Below are 17,984 nucleotides of genomic sequence, written 5' to 3' on the forward strand. Positions count from 1 at the left end.
ATGAGCTGGTATGAGCATCAGATGAGGTGCCCGATGCAGAGAGTCACGCTGCTGGTGCACAAGGGATAAATGCCAGGCCCCTCCCAGCCCTTCCCAAGTCAGAGAAGGCTCTCCCTCTGGCCAACACTGCCTTCCCTTCCTCTTTGACATGATGAATAAATTAAAACAAGAAACGAGGGATCCATTTCTCTGGACTAGAATGGACAGTTTAACTTCTACCTAGGGATAACAGGCTCCATACTCTAGATTCCTGTTAAGGCTCACATTCTGTCCTGAGATGTGTCTGGATTTGACCCTTGTTGGTGGGGGCCCAAGGCCTCCAAACTCTGCTGGGAATGGGTTGTGAGGCTCATGTTGTTTAGAGTCTGTTCCTTCTCCCAGTCTTGCCTCTGCTGCTGCTGTTACCAATCCAAAAGTCTGATGACCTCGGTCCCCATGAATGGAACAAGCATCCAGTGGAAGAACCACGAACAAAACAACCACAACACAGAGAGGAGCAGCCATAAGGACAGTATAAACTAAACATATTACGAAACATTAGTCAATATGCCTTCAAATCCTATTGGAGAAAAAAAATCACGGCAACTGTGTCTCCAGAAATCTCTTCTCTGATCCTTCTCCTGTGACGCACTCCCACCCCCTGAAAAGTGCTTTCCAAAACATTGGAGGGTGGACTGTTTTATACCCACAAAATCAATGAATCTCGCTTCTTTAATTTATCTAATTTGCATATTCTGCATGTTACATTCAGCACTAAAAAATGGTGGGAGTTGGCAGGGGGAAAAGAGACTGTTGAATTAAACCAGAAGGATATTTAGTATTTTTGCATGAAAATACAGTTTTTGAAGACATGACTAGCTTTCATGGCAGTTCTGTCATATGATCAATGAGAACTGGTCGCCATGAGAGTTTAGAGATTTATGACAATGTTTTCTATTTTTTTAAGTGATTTTTTTTTCTTGCCAAACACAGTATGGGTTTAAGTCACCTTTATTTGAAACGTCATTCAGTGCCAGTACTTTTTAACTTCACAGTAGCCTAAAAATGATTAATTTGAGCCTATTCACACATATTTTGCAAAAGATAAAAAAAAGAAGTGAAACAATTCAGGTAAGCAAGTAGGTTAATGTTTCTCATGTCATTGTTTTATTTTTAAAACATGAATTCTCAAGCTACAGTAAATACAAGCACTTACAGCACAGACTGATACTCATGTATGGCAGTTTAATAGCTGCTATTCAAAGAATTTTTAATTGGTTTTTTTTAATGGTGTTTCATCATAGCTCTTGAGCATATTTTTATGTTAAATTTAAAAATAATGCTTGAGTCAAATAGTTCTATTTTTCACAGGTCCAAATCATTTTTTAATGTATCTTATGTAAAATCAATATCATGTACCAAAATTTAAATGTATGTGTCATTTAACTATGCCCAAGACTGTCAGTGTAATGCGTAGAAAGCTAAAGCACACTCTGGAGAAAAGGGTCAAATATTTTTAGAAGAATTAGAAATTTTCATTGAGTTTTTTTTGTAACAGTAACATGTGTATGTGTGTACATGCATATATATGTACACATATATAAACATTATACATATCACCTCATAGTCTCTTGATTTCTCTTAAAATGTTAACTGGCAGTAAGACTTTTGTGGTCATTCTGTTTTCCATATAGGAAATATAGTTTCAAAGTAGCCAGCTGAGTTTATCATGTCAGTGAAATATAATTACCCCCAAATGCCACCATGAACTTATGGTTCTTCACTTCTCTGGGTTTCCAGTAGGAACCTAAACACCTCCCCCACCCCCACTCCTCACATGGTCACCATTTCAAAGGCCCACAGTGACTTTTGCTGGGCATTTTCCAAGATGTTTACAGACTGTGAGTATAGCAGAAAATCTTTTACTGTGTGTGCATAAATATATATAAACAACTGTACATTTCTTTTAACCAGTTTTTTTGTGATTGTCTCTATGCAATGTATTTGTGTGTGTGATACATGCATGTGTGTGATGGTATGGATGGACTTAATGTGACCTAGTAATAACGCCCTGGAGTGATGCCAAAGCACACACTCGGAGTGAAATCTAGGTGGTTGTTCATGACAACTGGCCTCAGTCAGTTTTAATCTATCTGTGTTCATAAATCTTGTGACCGTGTTATCATTACAAATGGAATATGGGAGGCAGCATGAAAGGGGACGAGCCATGAGTTAGCAATAGGGCTTTGTTTGGTTGGTTGGTTTGATAAAGCAGTATTTGGGGTTGTATTTTTTCCTGTGCTGGAGCAAAAGTCATTAAACTTTAAAGTATTATATTGTCCCAATCCTGCACGCAATGTGGTGATGAGATTGACAAGTGGTCTGATGTTTCTATCAGACTTCATCAGACATATTACTGAGGATAAATTAGCTAAGCTGATTTGTTGGACTATATTTTAGCACAGTCATCTATAAAATGATATCAGGTTCCAGGTGATCCAATTGCAGGGCTCCTTGATATGTTAGCAGTCAAATTCCATTACTCCACTGGTGTATCACGTGGAGTGATATATGCCTATAATATAAGCCATAAGTTCCCACCATTTTGTTTAGACAATTGTCTTTCTTTTTAAGATGCCTTGTCTCTTGCATATGAAAAATGCATTTTATAAGTTCAGAAGGTCATAGATTTCTGAATAACCACACAGGCTTCAATGTGCATTTTGTTATGGGCCAGTCAGTAACCATGGTTTACTAGTAGGAATATTTTCAGTCTCTTCCTTTATCACATCGTTCCAAGTAAACCTGTAGAAATGAGCCAGAAGCCAAGGCCCTGCATTGGTAGTGGCCCGTAAGGATAAAATAAAAGTTTACAGAGCCTTGTAGGTGTCTCTTCATTTTTACATGGTTCTACATAGAAAATGTTTGATACATAGTACCTGTTGCAAACCTCTCCCTAGTCATAGCCAGGAAAGTGATTTTACTTTCAAACAGATACTTCCTAACTGTACTGTATTCTCAACCTACTTTATTGTACTGAGCACTTAACTCTCTCATTCCTTCATTCACCTTTCCATTAAATTTTAATGAGCATCTACTATACACCAGGAGTTCTTCTAGGTACTGGGGATATAGCAGTGAACAAAACAGGCTAAGTTCCTGCTCTCATGGAGCTTGCATTCTAGAGGAAGGAGTCGGACAATAAACAATTACAGTCAATAAACAACGTGTCAAGTGGATCCCTGGAGGAAGAGACACATATATCTCCAACTGCTTATTTGACATCTCCAACTGGAAGGCTAACACATATACTATATCTAAAACTAAGCTGATATCCCTGTCACCTGTGCCACCATAATATTCCTCTGCTCATGTGTTAGAATTCTCCAGAGAAACAGAACCAGTAGGATATATATAGATAGATAGAAGAGGAGATTTATTATGGGAATTGGCTGACATGATCATGTGGGCTGAAATATGCCACAATATTCCATCTGCAAGCTGGAGAACTAGGAAAACCAGTGATACAATTCAGTTTGAGCCCAAAGACTTGAAAACCAAGGGAGCTGATGGTATAACTCCCAATCTGAAGCCAAAAGCCTGAGAACTGTGGGGTAGCCCACTGATGTAAGTCCCCAAGTCCAAAGGCCCAAGAACGAGGAGCACCAATGTCCGGGACAAGAGAAGATGGACGTCCCAGCTCAAGAGACAGACAGCATTCACCCTTCCTCCACCTTTTTGTTCTTTTCATGCCCTCCACAGATGGATGACGCCTGCCAACATCTGTGAGAGAAAATCTACTTGACGCAGTCTTCTGATTCAAATGCTAATCTCTTCCGGAAACACTCTCACAGACACACCCAGAAATTATGCTTTACCAGCTTTACGGGCAGCCCTTAGTCCAGGCAAGTTCACATATAAAATTAACCATCACAGCTCAGTTAAAGACAGCTTTATTTTAGCACTGTCATGTATAAAATGATATCATGCTTTGAGTTGTCAGGACAAAAACTTTGAAGTCATTTCCCATTCCTTTATCTCACACCTTATATGCAATGCCTCAAAAAAAACCTTACAACCATATCTTCTGAGTATATCCAGAATCTGACCACTTCTCTCTACTACTTCCCTTTTCTCAGCCACCAACCTCTCTTGCCAGGAAAACTGCAATTGCTTCCTATCATGCCTGTTTCCAGCCTTATAAACGCCACCCTCTAATTGGAGCCTGTCTCTCAACCTCCATAAATGGTCTAAAGGTGTTCACATTTCCAAGCTAGGCTGCCCAGCATCCCCTGGGGAGTTTTCTAATAACAACTAAAGTAAGAAAAACTCTTTCTCCCTGTAGGAAGCCTGAAAGGTTGTGAGCCTGGGAGCTGCTGGCCACCATGGTTTGGGCATTATGAAGAAAGTCAATCTAGAGTGTTACAAAGATGGAAAAGAGCATTGAAGTCCCTGGTTCAATTTTCCCTAATGCTTTCTTATGACTTGAGTAAGCAAACTAACACATTTACCTTTGTGCCTATGCCAGTTAAGTTTGGTTTTCTGTTGCTTACAATACACATGTTCTAAGAGCATCTCATCTAAGGTATCTTGATTTATCTTTTCTTCTTGTTGTTTAAATTAATAGGCTTTATGTTTTTTAGAGTAGTTTTAGGTTTATGGAAAAATTGATTGGAATGTACAGAGACTTCCTACATACTCTCTTTCTCCCCCTTCCCTAGACACAGTTCCCCCTATTATTTACCTCTTGTGTTAGTGTGATTTTTTTTTCAAGGTATGCATTTTTTTTTTTGGTGAGGAAGATTGGCCCTGAGCTAACATCTGTTGCCAATCTTCCTCCTTTTTCTTTTTTTTCTCCAAAGCCCCAATACATAGTTGTATATCCTAGTTGTAAGTCATTCTAGTTCTTTTATGTGGGACGCCACCACAGCATGGCTTGATGAGCGGTGTGTAGGTCCACACCCAGGATCTGAACCCACAAACCCTGGGCCTCCAAAGCAGAGCACGCAAACTTAACCACTTGGCCATGGGGCTGGCCCCTAGTGTGGTATATTTGATGAACCAATGTTGATACAGTATTGTTAACTGAGGTCCATAGGTTACATCAGGGTTCACTGTTGTGTTGTACGTTTTGTGGGTTTGGACAAATGTACAGTGACAGTTATCCAACCATTACAGTATCATTCAGCACGGTTTCACTGCCCTAAAAATCCCCTGCGCTCCACCTGTTCTTCCCCCACTACTTCTCCCTCTTGATTTATCTTTTCACTCCACCATATGACACTGTGCTAGTTGCTGGGAACATGAAACCAGATGTATAAATAAATAAATGCACTGACATGCTTAGTGGTGTCTTAGTAGATGTCAGCATAGGGGACAGTAAAGGCACAAAGGCAAAAGTAGTCAAAGTTCTTTAAACCTAAGCTGGTAACACCAGTGAACACAGTGTGAGGTCTCCTGCTTCTACAATTCTTATTTTAGTGAGCATGTTACTGCTAGGAGAGTCACATAATAATAAGCAATATAGTATTGTCTCTACATCATGAGTTTTTTCGGTCTATACATATATATTCTTCTCCATCCAAAAAGAAACCTATTCAGTAAATTTAAAATTATTAAGGTAATGAAACAAATTGGAGATTAATCCCAAGAAACAGCCAAGACAAATATGAATCTTTCACTTCCTATTACCTCTATTGTTATTTTTAATAGTATTACCAGTCCACGATATAGTATTAGACACTATATATGTCTTCTGAGTCTATGATTCCTTTATTTGTAACATAATCTAGTACGGCACTGTATTTATTGATTTTTCTCCATATTTCAAACAAGCAAAGTTAAATCAGGGCACAAATCCACTATATGCCATTGATTATTTCTAAAATTTCAGTGGGGTCTTCACATTGAAAAACTCCAGTGGGTTTTTTTTTTTTAATTTTTTGCTTCTTCTCCCCAAAGCCCCCCAGTACATAGTTCCAGGTCCTTCCAGTTGTGGCATGTGGGATGCCGCCTCAGCATGGCTTGATGAGTGGTACTAGGTCCACACCGAGGATCTGAACTGGAGAAACCCTGGGCCACCAAAGCAGAACACGCGAACTTAACCACCCAGCCATGGGGCTGGCCCCATCCAGTGGGTTTTTTAATAATCCTACATTTGGAGAAGCTTGTGTCACACTTTCCTCTAAGTAGTAACAAAGAGAAACCAGTGTCTATATTTGGTCAGCACTGATACTCTGAATTTTTTGTTTCTAAAACTGAAAGGAGACAGGCCACAGTTCTTAGAATCAAGGAATAATCAAGGACTGGAAATAATTTTGTAACTGCAAAGCCACGCTTTCCCCATGAAGCATGCTAGCAGAGTTCAGTTTTGATCTGATGAAGCCAGCAGTCCTAATATCTCGTGGTTTCCCAAGGTTTTAGCATCAATATTATTCAGTAGATTCTACTTTTCTTCCTGGGAGGTAATAAATTGGGAACAGCAATGTCAAACCTAGATATGATCAGAAGAGTCATGGACTCTTCCCAAGGGAATATAGATAATTCCACACATTTTTCCTTTTTGGTCCTAAACCACAGTCCCTTACCTAATTTATCTACGTAGAACTGATCATCTGTAATTGGATTTGATTCTACGACAGTAGATACAATTGTATATTTGGTGTTGGGTGACAGATTTGTCCCAGATGAGAGAGAGTAAAGGACCCTGCCCAGACTGCGTGGTGGCATATGATCAGCCAAATCACAGGCCCCAGGCGCCTACCGGGCACAGCCCTGACTCACTCCCGTTTATGCAAGTTTTTACAGAATTACAGCCATTTCTCCTCCTAACTATAGCTCCCTATTTCTCTCAAAGTGTGACAGTTGGAATTAACTGCAGTTAAATTCCTATGTTTTTAAAATATCTTGAAATAAGAAAACCTACTAAATGTGACAAGGTTAAAGAACATCTGTGCTCTTTTAGGCTTTTCATGTGTACATCTGTGCCTAATGAAAAAAATGATCTCCGAGGTCCAGTCTTCTCTCTATTTTTTGAAGCCTTATGGAGTTAGGCCTGATCACTGCTCCTCCCTCTCAATCTAGACCCTGTTAAGAGGGGTGGAATTCTGCTGACCAGCTCAGGCCAAGAAGGGCCAACTCCTGGAGCTGGAGTAGGGGGGTGCGATAAGGGGGTGACTTCCCAAAGGAAAACCCACATGGCCTTAGAAAGGGCAGGGAGAATAGCTGTGCCACTTCCTTTCTTCATCTGGGAGGATATTGTCCATATATCCTGCTAATCCTTGTTCTCCTGCTTTTTCACGTTTTTAGCTCAATTTCTCAATTTTTATTATTTTCTTTAAAAATAATTTTTTCTCTTCAAATTATAAAAATAATATATAAAACAGATCTAGAATATATTTAAAGCCCTTACAGAAAAAAACAATAATTAATGAATGATCCATGTATGCAAGGAGGAAAAATGCCTATACTTTGCACATTATATATATGTGTGTGTGTGTGTGTGTGTGTGTGTGTGTTATGTTTAGTTTATCCTGTCCTTTGCTACCACAAACAAGGCTACACTGTACATCTTTGTACAAGTCTCCATGGAGACTTGTGGATTTCTCCAGGACAATTAAAAAGGAGTGGAATTGCTGCTGGGTCCCAGGGTTTTTGCATAGTTAATATCCCTACTACTGCCAGATCGTCTCCAGAATGGCCCCACCAGTCCTAGATTGATTCATTGTTAAAGATTTCAGGGCTCTGGGTGCCTTGCAATTGTTCCACTTTACACGGGCCCGGTCACCCTGAAGGAGCATCTACCTTTAAGCGTATGTAGCAGACAGTGTCGGAGACCTGACCAGATCCTCTTGTATGGGCTCTGTTCACCCATCCCCAGCTTCAGTGTTTTTGCTACTAACTATTTGCACCTGCAACTTTCAGCAGCCTGCCCTTAGACACTGGAGCCTCCTAGCCTGCAAGGGGAAGAGGCAGTGCCTGGGGATTTTATGTCCACCTCCACCCCCACCAGGACCTGACCTACTGTGTGGGAGTGCAAAAGCCCAGCTCTTGTGTCTCAGGTGAGGTAAACACCAAGCACCCCAGGAGATCAGGCTGAGTCTGCAACTTCACCTGAAACCTCACCTTTCTTAGCTTCTTCCCTTTCCCCAGCATGCTGCTTCTACTCCCTTATGGGTTTCTTCCTGGGGTTGTGCCTTAACAAACCACTTACACCCAAATCCTTGCCTCCAGGTCTGCTTCCGGAAGAAACTGACCAAGGACAGCACACATTTCTCTTTCACTGCTGAACATAAATGGCAAATTCCAGACATTGAAAATGTTAGATTCTTTAGCAAATTAAATTGGGGCTCATATTTGAAACCACTCTCTCAATTTCTCGATCTGGGGCATCTTAGTGTGTATGAGATCTCCCTGCTAATTGGCAATCCAACTTCCTCCCCCTCAACTTCAGTCCCATTTGCTGTGAAGGAGCGTGACCTTTCTGTTGGGTGCTCCCATAGACCACTCTAGGAACTCCATTTCAGGCTCTTTGGAGCATGGCTGTTAAGTTTTTCTGTGTATCTAAATATTCCTCGTATCAAAATCTAACTGCAATTGCCTTTAAGAGAACATGCCTCTCCCAAGTGGCTGCCAAATGAAGGTTTAGGTCATTTGTGAAGCTGGAAATCAACGAAAGAGGTAAGGAGATTAGTGAGCAGGGGGTTGGGAAGTGCAGGTAGCAAGCACAGGCCACTCTTCCAAAGGGTTTGACAGTGAGAGTCCTAGAGAACTAGGATGACAGCTTGAGGGAACAGCAGGTTCAAAGGAACGGGTTTTATTTCTTCAAGAGAAAAACAACCTCAGCGTTTTCAAGACAGAAGAATTGAGGCCAGTAAAATGAAGAGATAATAGGTGGATGAAAGCAAGGTTATTGATGGGTCAAGCTCCCAGAAGAGATGAGAGGAGTTGGAAATGGCAGCCTCAGAAAGGAAGAAAGATTCTTCCTCTCTGACTAATCAACAGCGTCTGTTTCTTCAGGCTGTGATTTCCTACGAGTTCCTACTCATGAATGCCCCTTTTCTACATTTTACACTTAGGGACAAGAACAGGGCCTGTTTGTACTATAGATAGAAGAGTGCCATTTTTAAATAGTACCTTACAGGAACATCCTGGAAGGATACCCATCCAAGTGCACGTGTATGGATGAACTCTTCACCTTGGTCAGCTCCTCAGGGACTCAGGGCAGACTGACCTATAGCTGGAGTCAGAGGGGTCTCATGCACACTCAAGGCTATCTATAGGTACCAATAGAAACCATAACAATGACTTCTTTCCATAATGAACATGTTGCTCTGTAATGAGTTTATATAGAGGGAGAAAATTTATCTCTAATTTTTGGTGATGATAGTGTTAAACTTTCTTCAATTTAACAACTGATTATTGTATTAGAGTTCTCCAGAGAAACAGAACCAATAGAATATGCATATATAGCTATATATAAGATTTATTACAGGAATTGGCTCAAATAATTCCAATAAACTAGAGATGAATATTATCCTCAATAACTGTACCTTAAAGCCTTTGTCTACAAATGTCTCCCAGTCTCATAGCTGCTCCACATTAGAGTCTTTCTCAGTGTTCCAAATCTGTGGGTCGGGGGGCTGGTGGAGAGGAAGCCCTGAAGCCATCTAACAGGATTCTCTTCCTTTCCCGTGTGTCCATGGAGAATTTATAAAATGGTATACTCTTTTCTAAGTCCTCCTCCTCCACTGAGTGCGCAATTTCCAAATGTTCCTGGGCCCAAAATTCAACAGGCAGAAGAGAGCCTGAGTTCAGTACTTCCTCCACATGACCTTCTGTTTCTCAGATTCTGCATCATTTGTGGACATTTAGCAACTCCATTACAAATTGCACAATTCCTTAGGCTTGGTTAGTTGATACAGACATCCACTTTTGTCATCAGCCCAGCATCCCAGGGTCTCTTTCAAGCAAATAGTAGAAGGGTCATGGGAAATTAATATTCTACTGAACCATGAATTGGTTCAGGCAAAATAACGGCATAACTTCTGACCATGCTTGGGATCACTCATCATTCCACCAGGTTGTCCCAATACCTCAGGGAACATTGTGTGGTTACGCTCGAGTATGCTCATCTAGGAGTTATGCTGCATGACGTACAATCTTACAAGCTCTTGCCTCTGTTGATTACACAGTATGCAACAAGTAAAAGGTTGTCATTTGGATTTCAGCTTAAAGGTCACCTCCTCAGAGGGACCTTTCCTGACCGCACAATGTAAATTAGTCACCCAGTCACTCTATAGCACTCTGTCTTAATTCTCTGCACAGCACATATGGCTAAATGATATTTTCCCTGCTCATTTAAGTTTGTCTATTGTCTACCCCTTCCCACTAGAGAAAGGACCCGGTCTATCTTGTTTATTGTAATATCCCCAGTGCCTGGACTAATTTTGGATGCACATAGTAAGCCCTCAGTATAAATATGTTAAATGAATTAAATCAAGGTAATACAATAGAAAGTGGCTGGGAGGCTGCCTTGAGGCTACTTTTAATATAGGATGGTCAGAGAAGGCCTCACTGGGGAGAAGATTTTTGAGCTGAAACTTATACAATGACAATTAGATACAAGTATGGGTTTTGGTTGTTACACTGGCCTGCACGTTTCTATTGTTGATATAAGACTGTTCTTGTGAACAAAACACTTTATAACTATTAAAGAGTGACCACAGAAATTCTCGGCTTGGCCTAAGATTTCAAGAGAACAGATATAGGATTAGACCTGCAGAGTGGGTTTAAAAGAGGTAATGAGAAATCATTTTCAATGCCTCGCAGAACATTTTCCTTTTTAGTAATCCAGATTTTTGTGAGTTTGTTTTTGTTTTTGTTTTTGTCTCTGAAGCTCTTTCCACCATTACAGCCTAATCGCCTGAGGAGAGGGGATGGCAGATACCATCTAGAACAAAAGTCCACAGAAGAGGACATGATAAGAGAACTATCCACTAGATTGGGGAGAATACATACTCTTCTAGTGAGCAGTGGAAAAGCTTAGGAGGGAACAACATGCACATCCCACCTGGGTTCTTTAGGGTTTCAGTGCTCCCGCCCCACACCCCTAAGATTCAGACAGTTGAGGGGTGGGTTGTGGAGACAGAAATCAGATGTGGAAGAGACGAGATGGGAGCCTCAGACTGGTGAATTGTGTCCTGCATAGAAAAAGGCCCTTGTGTGCTACAGTTCCTATTTGAAACGCGTGAGCAGACCTCCTCAGAGTGTCTCCTGGCCTAAACCAACATGGGTATCTGCAGCTAAGGAGAAAGAAGCATGAGTTGTTAGACAGAGAGGATTGTATTAGCTATTCTCAAGTCTCCCATACTTTCCCATCCAGTGTGGAAAGGATATAGAGAAGGTCACGGAAGCTAATCAAGAGTCAAGAGCTAGAGGGCTTGCCTTTGTGTCACTATCAAGAGAGGTGAGATGACACTGAAGGCCACAGGTTAGACAGGGTAAGCCACACAGCCAATGGAGGACAAAACTGGACATTTCAGCAGGGGATGCAGAGAGGATAGAAGTCACTAACTGCAGAGGTGAATATATACCCCAGTGGTGATCAACAGGAAAATAGAGTGAACAATATCACTTGGACAAGGAGCCCTTCCCCAAAGCTATGAGGCTAAATAAGCTCCTCCTTGTACCCAGACACCATCTTGGGCATAAGGAGAAGGAAGGGAGACTCTTCAGAAGAGAAACAACTCTGGTGGAGAGTTTGAATTTTAAATTGTTTGAATACAAGTATATATATATATACACTCATAAAATGAAACTATTAAACTGGAAGAGATTAAATTACCTTTTAATCATAAGCTTTAAAAAATGATTTTCTACAATCACCAGGAATTTAAGTAGCTCCAGAGGAAGATGAAGTCAGTTATAGAAATATAGAAGCTAAACTGTTGCACAGTCATTTTAGATTGATTCAGTTTTGACCCTACTCTGTATATATAGTGCAAGTGACCAATTCGAATGTTCCAGCTTGAGATGCTCGAGCATGCTCAGTTCAACTCACAAACCTCCTCACTAGGTGTTCAAGGATTCCTTTGATCTTATCGTTGTCCTGGAGGTAAAGGGAGGGTGCAAATAAGAAAGCAGTTTCCTCTATTTGAGAGGAGATTCAGCTGGGTATTGCTTTCATACCCACAGTGGCTGTATGATATACTGGCAGGACGCTTGAGGCCAGCAATATGAAATTCTCCATAAAGGTCAGGACCATCAATGGTGTGAACTTGAACTTCTCTGGCAGTGACCCCTATCTCCTAGCCTTTGAGTTCACCTCCACACCCCATATACCCTTCTTCTCCCTTCCTCAGTTTCTCCCAATTAAACCTATGTTCCTCTTCTTCTGTTACCGTACCAAAAAAGCTCTATTTTCTCTTTTTCTGACAGCAGCTATTAATGGCTAATAGGTAGAGCCATGATCATCCATTAAACCTGGGTCCCATAGAATCAGTTCCTTTTCCTCAAGAGCAGGAAGAGCTTTCTCCAGAAACTTTTTTCCCAGATCTCCCATTCCTGAAAGGGAAGCAAGAGCTTTGCTTTCCATGCTGGAGAAGGTTGCTCAAACATTCACTATCACCTTCCTTCCATCCCCAATAAGACAAATGACTTCTACTAATGCCAAAAAGAAAAGAAAAACCCAAGATGAGTTTTAGGGATAAAAGAAATTGACTCCAGTAAAACAAGGTGGTTAATCAAAAAAGAGAAAACATAGGATTCAGGAAAACAGAGACTTCAACATAGGAGAAAGGCAAAGAGACTTCCCAGAATAATAGTGAAGAGAAGTCCCAGGATGACAGATGAGCAGAAGCAGGCCTGGAGCAGCCAGTCCAGATAGGAGCAGGGGGACAGAAAGTTCTGGAAAGGAGATCTTGTCTCCAGGAAGAAAAGATAGAATTAGTAGATTATCTAATATCGTCCAAATAATGACATTGCTCTATTGAGGTAATCAGAGAAGGGAAAATGTGTGTGCGGTGTGTGTGTGTGTGTGTGTGTGTAAACAGAGAGAGAGAGAGAAAGAGAGAGAGATTGAAGTAAGACCTCATTTAACCTGAAAAGAAGCCAAAAAATAATGTGTAAAATTGATAAATCCAGGGAAATGGCAGTGTAACCACATTGTTCAAAATATAAATACCAGTAACAATAGTTAAAAAGTTGAAAATAATTGCCTCTGGGAAACAGGTATCAGGAGAGGTAAAGGATGGGACGAGGGGCTTCCTTTCTTCATTATTAGCTTTGGTGGATTAAAGACGGCCACAAATTCTTTGACACTCTTCCCATGGAGAGATAGAGTTTATTTCCCCTTCTCATGAATGAATTTGGTTGGCCTATAACTGCTTACCAATAACGTACCAGTGGACACAACACTCTGCTATATCCAGTCCTAGATTTTTAACAGGATTAGAAGCTTCCACTGTGGTTTCATGAATCCCTGAACCAACATGTAAGAAGACCAGCCACCTCCCACGAGGGACCACATGGAGAAGCCCTGAAACTGCATTAAGAGAGAGGTAACCAGCTGAGCCCAACCTTCTAGTCACCCTAAGATAGCAAACAACTGGCCTGCAAGCACACCTTTCATACACAAACCAACCAATCCACAGCCCATACCCCAATCACCTTCTCTATCTGCCTCTGGGGGCCACTATTCCCCTGCCCTAATCACCCCAGGGCCAGGTACCAAACAACTAGGGACAGCCCCTATGCCCTAGCGCTCTCCAGAATTATTCAAACTATGAGTGACATCAGCAAGATGGCCAAATAAGACATCCCCCACTTGTATTGCCCCCCTCAACAACAACAATTTGGCATCCATCTACAGACAAAGGTGCCCTTGCAGGAGCTATGGGAATCCAGCACTATATGCTAAGGGACCCAGGAGGAGTCTCACCGTACTCCCATCCCTGTGCATTGGATTATAGGCATACAGACTTTGGTCCCAGCTGTGGCCCTGAAGTCCAGCCCTTCTTGGCCATGGTCTGGGAGCTGCTGGAGAACACTGTCTTAGACAATCACCCACAGCCAAGAGAGTCTTTGTGGAAGTCATGTTCATGTATTCCTTTAATAAATCAAGTATCATCATCAAGGAAGAACTGAACAAACCTCAAGGAGAGGTTGGGAGAAGACCCTTCCATCTCAATAAAAAGGACTGAATAGAACCTGACTCAATCCAAGCTGTCACTCAGATTATCACCCAAGGAGCATCCACCACTCATCATCGATGAGTATACAGTTTGCAATAATGTTCATCCATCACTGGAGACTTTAATACTTTGTGAGATGACAGTAACGTAAGGGGAAAGCCTCATCTTCCAACCAAGACAGGATCAGGCAGAAGTGTCCAGAAATTGCCCTACAAACCAGAAGAGGAGTGGAACTGACTTTAGTTTGTATTTAGACTATGTATGGCGTAAAGCTTTATACCTTCTGATTGTCTTCCTCTTATTAGTTTGACAACTGAAGAAAAATATGCTTTCATGATATTAAGATGCTCTGTGTTTTTAATCACAAAAATTGTGGGTAGAAATAATTTTCTTCTTAAAGCCTTAAAGAGGCTTTACAGAGCCTCTGTCTTCCTGTTCTATTATGGACTATTGCTTTCTAAGTCTCCATACAACTGTCATCCTCCAATTGCTATTCATTGAACTTCTGGCTTCTATGTTTCTGGATTCTGTATGTTACTCTTGTTTCTTTATATTTTTTTTCTATTGAATATCTTGGGGTAATTTTTTCAGATGGAAGAAAATGTCTTTTTCTTCATACTGGAATGGTAATTTTGCTGGGTAATGAATTCTAGGTACAAAATCATTTTCCCTCAAAATTTTGAAGGTATTGCTTGTCAACATGTCCCTAGTTGCTGAAGAGACACCTACCAACAAATGCCTGTTCGTTTGAGATAATCTGTTCTTTTATTCTCTCTGGTCGCATTTAAGATTTTTGTCTTTTTCATTGGAATTTTGAGGCTTCAAGAGGATATTTTCATCTGTTCATTCATTCAACAAATTTTTACTCAACAAGTGGTATAGGAGTGCAAGTGATAAATCTGTGAACAAAACAGATTAAAATGTTTTCAGTTTCATTTTTGTTTTGTTTGTTCTTCTTTTCTTGGACCTCTGTGAGCACTGTCCATCTGAAAACTAGAGTCTTTTAAAATTCAAGGAAATGTGTTATTATTTATTTGTATTTTTATTTTACTCAAAGAAGCAAGGTATAAGAGATAAAGGAAAAGATTTTTCATACTTTCCATCTCTTTTTTTTTCAGCTCTAAACTCTGGGAGATTATCTCATTTTATCTTTTAGGTTATCAGCTTGATCTTTTTCCCCACCAATTTCATAATCAACTTAGTCCTTTTTTTTTTTAATTTTGCCATTTTTTTAAAATTTCTATGTATTCTTTCTTGAACTCTGCTTTCTCCTTTTATATAGTTGCCTGGTTTTTCCTAAATATTAAATATACGATATAAATATATACTAGAAATATACAATATTTTCCTGAATATCTCTGGGAATAGAATTTAAACTTTTAAAGTTCTCTTCTGTTCCTTGAATTACCTGTTTTCTCCTGGATCAATTATCATTTCACCTTTGGTCTTCCATTTCACATTGTTTGCTTTCCTCCTGTGTCTGGTGAGCTGTTCTCTCTTCCTATTTATCAATGATGGATGATATTTGTTAACATAGGCAACTGAGACAGGTTTTCTCTATGGTTGTATAGGTCCATTTCTCCAGGGGGCTCTCCCTTGAAAAGTGACAGTAAAAAAGTAGACAGAATTGTGTTTACAGGCAGCCAATATGGGTGAGAAACCAAGAACTCCTTCAAATACCAAATTATGAATGACTTTTTAGTGTATTTTACCCCTGGAAGACTTGGCCTCCTCCTCCTCCTCCTCCCCCTCCTCTTCTTCCTGTCCTCTTCCTTCTTCTTCATTTTGTTTTATTTTACAAGCCTACAGTTATCTTAAATCCTGTGCTACACTTTCTCTCAGGCATGAGTAATCCCTCTAGGGGCCTCATGCAAGCCTATTGTTGGCTAGAAGCATTAATAACGTGGGGCCTAAGGATAAAGCAACCGCTCCCATAGCCCCAGTTTAAGGAGTGGAAGAACAGTACTAACAGTTAGGACTTGGAATATAATTTGCAGGCCTTGGTGCAAAATGAAAGTACAGGGTTCCTTGTTTAAAAATTACTCAGAATTTCGAGACAATAGCAGGGCATTAAACCAAGTAGAGGCCCCTTCTAAGCACAGGGCACTATGCAGCTGTACAGGTCGCACGCCTGTCAAGATGGCCCTGACTCCCAGGTAAGCATTTCTCCAAGCTCTTCTACCAATAAATACGCTTAAACTCCTTGCCATTACCATTTTTCTGTTTTTCTACTGTTCTGCTTCTTCCATCGATACAACACCTTTTTTTTTTTTTAAAGATTTTATTTTTTCCTTTTTCTCCCCAAAGCCCCCCCGATACATAGTTGTATATTCTTCGTTGTGGGTCCTTCTAGGTGTGGTATGTGGGACGCTGCCTCAGCGTGGTTTGATGAGCAGTGCCATGTCCGCACCCAGGATTCGAACCAACAAAACACTGGGCCGCCTGCAGCGGAGCGCACGAACTTAACTACTCGGCCACGGGGCCAGCCCCGATACAACACCTTTTGCTTTCTATCATTCAGGAATTCCTCAGATCTTCTGGTCTACTGAGGGTACCTTTCCTCACTTTCCAAAGATTTTTTGGTTTTATTATTTTGGAAAGTGTATTTTCTGTTATTTTGAATCTTCGAGAAGAAGAGGAAATAGATGTCCATTTGAACCAAAACCCAGTTTCTTCTAATAACAAATGTTTAAGTAACCAGAAATATGTGGGCGGTATTCTGCTTTTAAAACTATCCAATCCCTTCTGATTTGTTAACCTTAGTAGTAGCAACTAGAGCTTAAGTTTAGAAACACTAAAATAATACATTGCTGGGGCACTTGTGTACTTCCCCTTAAAAAGTTTCACATCATTTCTTATAGGAACTCATTTTAAAAATAAACTTGGATATCAATTAAGTTGTCAGGCTTCAAAGTTGGTGGAGTTTCCTATTGTACAAAGAAGCATCACTTTACCAGGAAAGTCAGCTATTTTTAAGGTCCATTTTTCTTCAGCAAATGATGTGGTTTATACACAGAGATAGATGAACCCTATAAATCTGAGAGGAGGAAAGGAATTTTCTGATTTACATTATTATTTTTTTCTCTTTATGCGCACATCTTCGCAAACTCCACCACCATCAAAAGACGAAAAGCTTCACTGACACTTTAGCACCTGGTAAAGCCTTTAAAGGAGAAGAGACTCTCATTTGCCCCTCTAAAACCCACTGCAATTTTATTGAAATGATTTATCAGAAAGTGTTCAGAGTCCTAGGATTTCCTTTACATGAACATATTGTTTTCTGAGAGTTTTCCTTTGTGAAGGACGACTGCATTTAGCTGTTTCTAGCTATACTCTGTCAATTAGGGAGAAGTGGACTTTACAATGAAACATGACATGAGAACCATTGTTTCATGTCACTCTTACTTCATAACTTTGAAACAAGCCATTGACTTCACAAAATTTTTCCTTGCAACTTACAGAAATGAAAATTGACAAGGAAAGTGAGACACAACAATATCATATTTTTTCTGGAAATAATACAAGTAGGTACACTATTTTCAATGGACAGAGCAAGAGCCTTAAACATAATCCACATCTTTTGACCCAACAATTCAATTCTGGGAATCTACCCAAAAAATAATCTGGAAAGCACATTGCATACTACGTATGCTAATTTCCATTTTTTTCATAATACCAAAAGTAGTGTACTCTAAGAAGTGTCTAAGTATGGCTTCCCTTTAAAACAGAGCCTGAGACACAGACTTGGGCAGGTTGCTTATTTGAAAAGTAACTCTAGGAAACAGTAAAGAAGATAGAAAATTAAAGGAGAGA

General features: G+C 40.3%; 1 protein-coding gene and 1 long non-coding RNA gene across 3 annotated transcripts in view; one reads left to right on the forward strand and one right to left on the reverse strand.

Moving 5' to 3' along the window:
- The window catches only part of EDNRA (endothelin receptor type A), a 56,187-nt gene extending 51,630 nt beyond the window's left edge, over nucleotides 1-4,557 (forward strand). The window contains exon 8 of one of the 2 annotated variants that reach the window (XM_070504865.1): nucleotides 4,325-4,557. In XM_070504865.1, the coding sequence (XP_070360966.1) occupies nucleotides 4,325-4,333 (9 nt within the window). In that variant the 3' untranslated portion in view covers nucleotides 4,334-4,557. Of the gene's footprint in view, nucleotides 1-381; nucleotides 2,314-4,324 lie in introns of those variants that run through there. The other variant, XM_014838139.3, reaches the window with a different exon arrangement.
- LOC123284518 (uncharacterized) overlaps nucleotides 1-17,984 on the reverse strand; it is a 74,903-nt gene that overhangs the window by 3,324 nt on the left and 53,595 nt on the right. The gene's annotated exons all lie outside the window — the stretch shown is intronic.

This window comes from Equus asinus, chromosome 3, assembly GCF_041296235.1.
Source record: "Equus asinus isolate D_3611 breed Donkey chromosome 3, EquAss-T2T_v2, whole genome shotgun sequence".
Classification (NCBI taxonomy): Eukaryota; Metazoa; Chordata; class Mammalia; order Perissodactyla; family Equidae; genus Equus; species Equus asinus.